The sequence below is a fragment of the Phragmites australis genome, chromosome 1, assembly GCF_958298935.1.
Source record: "Phragmites australis chromosome 1, lpPhrAust1.1, whole genome shotgun sequence".
Classification (NCBI taxonomy): domain Eukaryota; kingdom Viridiplantae; phylum Streptophyta; class Magnoliopsida; order Poales; family Poaceae; genus Phragmites; species Phragmites australis.
The window spans coordinates 39,428,590-39,437,786 of record NC_084921.1 but is presented as its reverse complement, the minus strand read 5'-3'; the positions used below and the strand labels follow the sequence as shown (position 1 = coordinate 39,437,786).

Here is a 9,197-nt window from a genome sequence, read left to right as displayed (position 1 = left end):
CTGTTTCCAGTGCTACAGTGTGAGTAATAGAAGTTAGAAAATAGGTAGCTGCTGGAGATAAAAAAATAGAATATATTGTAATAGTGTTAAAGAGATACTGCAATAGTATTATAAGAGATAAATTTTTAAATATCTTTTTGAAGACGGTAACTGGGCTGAGTAGGGATGTCAACGGGGAAATTCCCCGCGGGGAATGGGTAACCATCCCCGCCCCGATTGGGGGAAATTTTTCTCGTCCCCGCTCGCGGGGGAGAAAATTCTCCCATCCCCGTCCCCACGCGGGGAAATATACCCGACAGGTTCCCCGTCCCCACTACGCTAGCACGGTGAAGGGTTTGCTGGCTGACGGGCTTTGGTGGGTTTGGCTTTAGTTAGGTTGTTTCTTGCATATATGGGCTATAGAGAGTTTAAGTATTTTGAGGAATTGGCCCCGCGGGGAAACAGGGATACGGATAGAGAACCGTTCCTGCCCCAGTCATACCCGACGGGAGAGAATTTTCTCCCATTAAACCTTTTACATGAAAAAAATTAACGTAATCTTCATCCCCTAATAAAGAAATTTTTCATGGGGAATAAGGATCGGGGCCGTTGACATCCCTAGGGCTGAGTCGGAGCGTGTCACACACAACGTGTGCTCAGCATGCTAGTCAGATCGATCTGACTGATTCGACTTCCGCTCCCTAAAGCCTAAACCCTCCTCCACGTCACCCACGTCCTCCCTAATTGGTAATCGCCCCCTCCCCTCTGGCCCTTTCCCATCTCGCCGCCGCGCCGCCAAGCCTCTCCGCGCCATGGCGACCAGCTCCACCGCGGCCTCCTCCTCCATCTCCCTCCTCTTCTCCCACCCCAATTCCCGCCACTCATCCGCCCACAGGCCCTTCCCGGGCTCCCACCTCCGCCTCCCGCGCCGTGCGCGCTGCTCCTCCTCCGATGCCGCCGCCCCCGCCTCCTCCGCGACGGCCACTAAGCACCGCCGCCCCGCGGAGGAGAACATCCGGGAGGAGGCGGCGCGCATCCGAGGCCCCGCCAACGATTTCTCGGCGTGGTACGTGCCGTTTCCCCCGACGCCCGGCGGCGACCCCGACGAGCGCTATTCGCTCGACGAGGTCGTCTACCGCTCTAGCTCCGGCGGCCTGCTCGACGTACGCCATGACATGGAGGCGCTCGCGCGCTTCCCGGGCTCCTACTGGCGCGACCTCTTCGACTCCCGCGTCGGCCGCACCGCTTGGCCCTACGGCTCCGGCGTCTGGTCCAAGAAGGAGTTCGTGCTCCCGGAGATCGACTCCGACCACATCGTCTCTCTCTTCGAGGGCAATTCCAACCTCTTCTGGGCGGAGCGCCTCGGCCGCGAGCACCTCGGCGGGATGAACGACCTCTGGGTCAAGCACTGCGGCATTTCCCACACCGGCTCCTTCAAGGACCTCGGCATGACCGTGCTCGTCAGCCAGGTCAACCGCCTCCGCCGCAAGTCGCTCTCGCGCCCAATCGCAGGCGTCGGATGCGCCTCCACGGGCGACACCTCCGCCGCGCTCTCCGCGTACTGCGCAGCCGCGGGCATCCCCGCCATCGTGTTCCTGCCCGCCGATCGCATCTCGCTGCAGCAGCTCATCCAGCCGATTGCCAACGGCGCCACCGTGCTCTCGCTGGACACGGACTTCGATGGCTGCATGAGACTCATCAGGGAGGTGACTGCGGAGCTGCCGATTTACCTTGCCAACTCACTCAACTCGCTTCGGCTCGAGGGGCAGAAGACGGCGGCCATCGAGATATTGCAGCAGTTCAATTGGCAGGTGCCGGATTGGATCATTGTTCCAGGAGGCAATCTCGGGAATATCTATGCGTTCTACAAGGGATTTGAGATGTGCCGTGTTCTTGGACTTGTTGATCGTGTGCCGCGGCTTGTCTGTGCACAGGCTGCAAATGCAAATCCATTGTACCAGTACTACAAGTCAGGGTGGACTGAGTTCCAGCCACTGGTTGCTGAAACTACATTTGCATCTGCAATACAAATTGGTGACCCGGTATCTGTTGATCGTGCGGTGGTCGCACTGAAGGCAACTGATGGTATCGTAGAGGAAGCTACAGAGGAGGAGCTCATGGATGCAATGGCGCTTGCTGACCGCACTGGCATGTTTGCCTGCCCACATACTGGGGTTGCACTTGCTGCTCTGTTTAAGCTCCGGGATCAGCGTATAATTGGGCCTAATGACCGCACAGTGGTTGTTAGCACAGCGCATGGTCTAAAGTTCACGCAGTCAAAGATCGACTACCATGACAAAAACATCAAGGACATGTTGTGCCAGTATGCTAATCCACCGATCAATGTAAAGGCTGAGTTTGGTTCTGTGATGGATGTTCTCCAGAAGAATCTCAATGGTAAGATCTGAGCTTATGTTTAATTAACCCTCAGAATTGCTTTCTTGTTTATCATCACCAGGAATTCTATTCCTGCATCTTTTTCAACTGTGGTTGGTGAACATGATATGGCGCAATCAACCATATCTTGTGGTACTAGGTCTGGTGGCTCTTCTGATTATAGGTCTAAGTGGATAGAGCTATTCCTAGTACTTTATCTGTATCATGTAATATGAATAATAAATTATGGTCTTGGTGTTTGGATGAATAAATGTTTGGAATGACCTATGCAGCATTGTGCCTTTCTGCTACTTGATGTTCTCTTTGATCAGATCTCTGTTGTTCTTTGGTAACCTTAGATGCTCCCTTCCATTGTGAAAGTTGAACTAATGTGATGGATTTAAATGTGCAGTATTATTATCAATTATTTTACTTTCAGTGGTCGCAAGAGAATTATGGTCTAAATCCATTGTAGTAGTTCACCATGTTAACTAAAATATATGATATTTATGTACTGAATGAATTTTGACTGCTAGTATGACATCCTATTGTCATATCAGTGTTCCAAGACCATAGCCAAGTACCATATTCCTAGTGTGGCTGACCATTGACTACTTCACAGGAGTTTGTCCTAGCACAATCTATTATGTAGTTGTTTGCCGTAGGCTTTCCATTGAGTATGATAGGCAGTTTGATGTAGTTAACAAAATTAGCCTCCAAGTATCATACTAGAGGATGTTAAGAAATCCGAAGGCTTCCTTCCTTTGTCCTGGTTCACACATAATTTTCTGAAGCACTGGGCATAAGCCTAATCTCTATACTCTAAATGCGGTCGCGTTCCTCACCGGCAAGGACATCCATGTCAGCAAAATAACGTTAACCGTCCGATTTGCCAAACTTATGATATGGGCCGTCCGACGGAGTCCACAGGTCGGGTCTTCCATTGAGTAACCAGCGCCCGATTGCTCGCGAACTCTCTCGATCCCTTTCCCCCATCACCGTTGTCTCCTCTTCCTCCCTAGCTTGCCACGATGCTCGCGACCGCCTCGCCGCACCTCCACGGCTCCGCGCGACGCCTCTCCCTGGGGTTCCAGGAGATGGCGTCGTGAAGGAGGGGGCTGAGGAGCTGGGGTTCCAGGAGATGGTGTTCGGGACGTGACAGAGGTAATACATGCTCGGGGGCAAGGGTGGGGTCGGGAAAACGAGCTGCCCGACGTCGCTGGCCGTGCGCTTCGCCAACAACAGGCACCCGACCCTCGTCGTCTCCACCGACCCTGCGCACTCGCTGAGCGACTCCTTCGCGCAGGTCATTCACCCCATCGAACACATGTGCTTTTGAGATATGTTTGATTCAGCACCACAAGGATTGGATGAATCAATTGCAATTTCAAATGTAAGAAGACATGCGTATGGACTTACAGTGCCTCACTTCTCATTCTTCTGGTTGTAGTTGGTGACTTCCTTTTTGCATGTCACTCAGGTTATCCAATTTCTCGAAGCACAAGAGTGCAGCATGTTTACCCGCATTGTGTTTGACACTGCCTCCACAGTAATGACTATATCATTGTGTATCCAAAGTTAACTCTAGATACTCAATCACATTATCAGCTGTTATTTGCTTCTCATATTGACAGGCCATACACTCCGGCTGCTATCCTTGCGAGATTTCTTGGATGCATCCATTGGGAAAGTCTTGAAGGTATTGTTAGCTTCCATGCTTTGTGCTATCGTGCTATGATTTGAGGCCCTTAATCTATACTAAATGCTGAATGAAGAAAAAATGACGTATCTGGTATTACTTCTTAGAATCCCCTTCTTTTATGTTGATGGCTAAACAATTTAATGTTCCGTTTTATTAACACATTCAAGTTGTGAAATCGGAAAACACAAAACATTGCTTATAATTTGTTCAGCTTAGTGTTAGTGGGCTCAACATTTGTATTCCTTGTGGTTGCCAAGCATCACATGTATCTCCTTCACCTGCTTGATATGACCAAAGATCATGACTGTTAATATGCAATTATTTGTCTATTCCATCTGCTGTTCCTGCAATTTAATTAGAATTTTATATGAAGCTGTCCTTCAGATCCATTAACCAAAAGATAGATATCTCATCATATTAGGATTATTGTATTTTGAAACTTGAAATGATGTTTGTATCGTGCTGAGGTTTCTCATATTGATTTTGCCTTCTTTTTTTCCTAGCTGAGGAGCAAGATTGCTTCCACAACATCAGCTATTAAATCAGTATTTGGACAAGAGGTTCGACAGCAGGATGCAGTAAGTGTTCTGCTTAGTTCCTCTGGAATATACTATTTCTTCACTAGGTGTTTCAAACTTTCAACTCGTGTTCCTCCTACTAAAGGCCAACAAATTGGAGCAACTCGGAGAAGGGATGGTCAAAGTGCGAGAGCTTTTTCGTGACACGGAATCAACAGAGTTTATAATCGTGACAATCCCAACGTAACAATTGTGTGCCTAACTCTCCAGCTCCCTTGTATATGCATGTCTCCATAAGGTATACTCTTCCCTTTCCTTTTGGTTTGACATTTTCAGGTGATGGCAATCAGTGAATCATCGAGATTGAAAGTGTTCCTGTAAGGAGACTCGTTGTCAACCAAGTTCACCTTCAACATCAGACTGTAAATTTTGTGCTATAAAAAGAAAGGTACAAACTGATTAGATTTTCATTGAATTTCTTGTTCTTGTAAGAACTACCTACCTGCAGGGGCATTTATCTATTTTCCTTCACACATGATCAAACATGTGCTTTGGACATGATAAGGAATGATCCAGAATTGATGGGGTCGAACATTATCCAAGCACCTCTTGTGGACATGGAGATTAGAGGTGTTCCTGCTCTCAAGTTTTTGGGTGATATAGTGTGGCAGTAACTTCAGTAGGAAAAGTAGGATCACTTCAGGGTGCTTAATAGCTTAATACCGCTGTTAGCCTGTTGAGTGCTACACTGTTGAACTGCTTTGCAAACTGTGGAACTTGCTATCAGCTTGGGCAGTTCTTTATAGATAGAATTCAGGTAGCATATTCTCATACCTTAAATCTGAGTGGATGGCCTCAAAATGTAGGGATTTGATGCACTAGCATATGGTGAATTGTTACACTTAGCAGCTATGCCGGATTGGATATAGTTAGAAACATGCCAATTGAGCCCAAATGGCGTAGTATTACTGCTGCTGTAATAGATCAAGCTTATCTTTTGATACCAATGGGTACTCAGCTCCTTACTAAATCTGGTACCAAGCTGGAGCAGCTTATCTTTTGATGTATAAATTGCACTGTGTTTAACCTTGGTTGGAGCAGCATCTCTTTTGATCTATAAATTGCACTGTGTTTAGCTATATAGAAATAAATTTATCCCACCTGGGAAACTCATTTTGCTGTACATATATATCTCTAGCAACGCTGCTCTTGTAATAGAACTTATATGTACTTATCCACCAGTTTACTCTCAAACTTTAAAATCTGCAACAAATATGGCATACTTAGCTGTGCAAAAGGACCTTGTGTTTTCCATACTTAGCTGTGCAAAAAGACCGAGCACCGAGTAATGACATGGAATAAATAAAAACCAATACAGCTAGAGATGTACGTCCAGATTTGCATGGCTTGCTGACACGTGCTCCTTTCACTGTTGTCTTGTACATAGTTTTTCCCCGCCGTCCACGTATGCTGTTCTATCATAGCTGTCCAAGCAGCCATTTCAGTCTTGTAGCTGGACAGTAGCTGAGTGAGGAAAAAAACTCGTCCAAGTTGCAGCAGCCGGAAAAAAAGAAAAAGGCCAAAAAAAAGGACACGCTTCCTCAGCCCTGGCCTCTCCGTGTTACCAGATTGCCCTCCGTCTCCGCCTCGCCACGCCGTCGAAGCTCACCCTGACATTTCAAAATCGCTATCACAACTAGTTAGAACTGGTCTAGACTGCCTCCGTTGAGTCACATGCTTTGCTCACACCACGATTGACCCTGCTCCCCTCTCATTCCATCTATTTGGTAATGTACAACGATATGCCTCCTATCCAACGTGTGTTTGTTAAACTGCCTTGAACAGAAAGCTAGTTTTTTTGCTTGCTCACCATGTGTTTCTTAGAATGCTTCACAAGGCTACACTATAATGCTCATAGGGTTTCACCCTGACATTTCAAAACCGCCATCACAACTAGTCTAGAAACTGATCTATAAATTGGTCTAAATTGGTTTCGATTGGTCTAAACTGGTTTAGATCGGTCTAGACTGTTTTAGGACTTAGTTTAAACTAGTCTAGACTAGTCTAGGATCTAACTTAGACTGGTCTATAAAAATTTATTAATATTCTTTTTATATGATAGACTAATTTTTAAAATTATTTTCAGACTTAGGTTATATATGGAAAAAGTAATTATTTTGTAATGCTCTATTTATATATATTTTATCATTTCATGTGATATTCTTCTTTTAATTTAATTTGAATTCAAATAAAATTTCATCATATATAAAATTGTATGTATTATAGTCGTTGCAAATATAGCTATTGAAAATATATAGACCCTAAAAATATTGTCGTTGGAAATATGACCGTTGCAAATATAGCCGTTGAAAATATAGATGTTGAAAATATAGCCGTTGCAAATATAGCCGTTGCAAATATTTTTTTAGTTATATGATATTAATAAAATATGTGAGTGAAATTTAGAGAGTGAAATTTAGAAAGTCGGTTGGAGCGCGTAGAGAAATAGAGAAAACCTTTTAGCGAGCATTCCTGTATAGACATATACAAAACGATATTTAAGGAGTCAGTTGGATATGCTTTTAAGCTCTGGAAAATCCTAGCCGCCACCTTTTATATGCTATGCTATGGGAGCTAGCCTGGGCTAGGCTGAAAAAGCCTGTTGGGCCTTAGCCCATGTTGTTTTGGCCCATCCCAACAAAAACATTAAAAGAAAAAAAGGGTTTCAATTTACATATAAACTCTCAAGTTTTCTTTAAAATCCATAAAAGTCATTCTACCTTATTTAAGTGTTGTATTTTTCTATTTAAGTCCTTAAACTTCTCTATACAAACATAGGTCTTAATTTTATGGCTTAAACAATTGCCAACGATATCACTTCGAATATTAGCAGTATGTGAAAAACCCACTTTAATAGTTTATCTTCTCAAGAATATGCATAAGATAAGATAGTTGTGTTAGTTCTATCTCCAAAAGATAATTCCATGTCAGCGACGGTATATATGGCTCAATACTATATCTATTCGCTTTTATGTGTATATACATACTTCAGAAGTTGTAATGTATTGCATTGACAACGGGTCGTATGGTGTGCCAACGGCACACCATTTTTCTAGTCTATTACATATATTAAAGGGCTAAGAGTTGGAGGGATTTCAGGTCAAGTTATTGTAGCTTCTGCTCATGTGGGTCTCACGTATATGTATGTACATATATGTGGATACGTATATATATGCATATATATGTATACATACATATATGTATACATACACATATATGTACATATATGTGTGTATATATGTATGCATAATTTTTTTTGAAATTCTAGAAAATAGCAAAAAGGATAATAGTTATATTGATAAATCAGCTGAAATAATCTAAAATGCATAAGAAAATATCTAAAATTAAAAAAATATGAAAAAATTTAGTTAGGTTCATATTATTGTCATCTACATGTTAAAATTATGTGCATGTATAAAAGTATCATTGTTTTTCCCATAATTAAATGAATGCGTTAAATATTGATAAATTCATAAATAAATATAATTTACCCTGAATGTTTCTTTCTTTCTGGATTGTTCTGTAGCCTCCTTTCTCTCTGTTTTTTTCCATGACTGTAGCACTTCCGGCACTTTCAGTTTTGCCTTCCTGAACTCGCGGTTCAGTTGGATCAACTTCTGTAACACCTTGAAGGTATAAATAATGCAAACGAAGAGAGATTTCACTGTGGCAAATTACTCTATTTCACATAGCCTTACAGTTGCACAGTCTTTGATGTAATATGTTGCAGGGTGACAAAATCAAAGTTGACAACTCCATTCAGTATCGGTTCATTGTTACATAGAACCATCAATACTGTACAATCATTTAGTATCTGTTCTGGTGTAACAGAGGAGTCTGGTGTACTCTACAACATTGTTGGTGGTCTTCTGTCAGGAAAGGGTCCACATTGTCCTGGCAGTTGAAGGTCTCTTATCGTTGTTTAGTGTCTTTCACTTCTACTGTGCTATGCCTGTCATACCAGGACTTTTTTTTATAAAGGAAACAAATTTCGGCTTTTTTCATCGTTCAGTGTATATAACCTAAATTTATATTACAATGTTTCAAAATTATGAAACCAAAAGATAATGATTAAGAAGCATTAAAAATATAGCCTATAATTATATAGTCATCTATTCTTAACAAAGATTTGCATTGTCACACCTCTAAACTTTGACAAGTTTCCAGAATATCCTCTCTTTTTGATTTCTTTTGTAGCAGCTTCCAGAAATACAACCAAAATGTATCTTTGAAAATTTCCTGTATCATAGTCATAATAGTTTTTTATTAAAGACAATACCATTATGATATAGCCATATAAACTAAAAGATGGCTGCCACGCCTATGTTAGTATAGAGGCTCATCAAAACAACTTGTGAAATGAAATGACATTTGGTGCCCCTCAACTGAATGAATACAAGTTCTGTAGTAGTGGCAATTGATTGTCGCGGATTCACCAGCATCTTGAGACAAACAGGTGCAGCAACTATGCCATTCCTCATGAGATCAAAGCGAAGGCAGCAGGCGTTCAAGGCTTAAGCTTTAACCATGAGGGCAGGAAACGACGGGCACAACCTGGCCAA

General features: G+C 43.1%; 1 protein-coding gene across 4 annotated transcripts; it reads left to right on the top strand.

Annotated features, from left to right (window-relative positions):
- Positions 1-657: 657 nt before the first annotated feature.
- LOC133918512 (threonine synthase, chloroplastic-like) lies at positions 658-5,605 on the top strand. 4 transcript variants are annotated; one of them, XR_009909785.1, is made up of 6 exons: positions 658-2,376; positions 4,020-4,054; positions 4,561-4,635; positions 4,721-4,818; positions 4,912-5,023; positions 5,084-5,605. XR_009909785.1 is itself a non-coding variant. In XM_062362420.1 (5 exons), exons 1-5 carry the CDS (start codon positions 792-794, stop codon positions 4,913-4,915), a joined length of 1,797 nt encoding a protein of 598 aa, XP_062218404.1. In that variant the 5' UTR covers positions 658-791; the 3' UTR covers positions 4,916-5,605. The 4 variants fall into 4 exon arrangements, 2 of the variants coding, with proteins under 2 accessions (XP_062218404.1, XP_062218413.1); XM_062362420.1 differs by having other exon boundaries at positions 4,912-5,605; XM_062362429.1 differs by having other exon boundaries at positions 659-2,377; positions 3,990-4,054; positions 4,721-5,605.
- Positions 5,606-9,197: the final 3,592 nt, after the last annotated feature.

Excerpts from the sequence above, each read along its gene's own strand:
- LOC133918512 (XM_062362420.1), top strand. The coding sequence starts at position 792 with ATGGCGACCAGCTCCACCGCGGCCTCCTCCTCCATCTCCCTCCTCTTC. Across the intron at positions 4,055-4,560 it reads CCATTGGGAAAGTCTTGAAG|CTGAGGAGCAAGATTGCTTC; the intron begins GTATTGTTAGCT and ends TTTTTTTCCTAG. Across the intron at positions 4,636-4,720 it reads AGGTTCGACAGCAGGATGCA|GCCAACAAATTGGAGCAACT; the intron begins GTAAGTGTTCTG and ends CTCCTACTAAAG.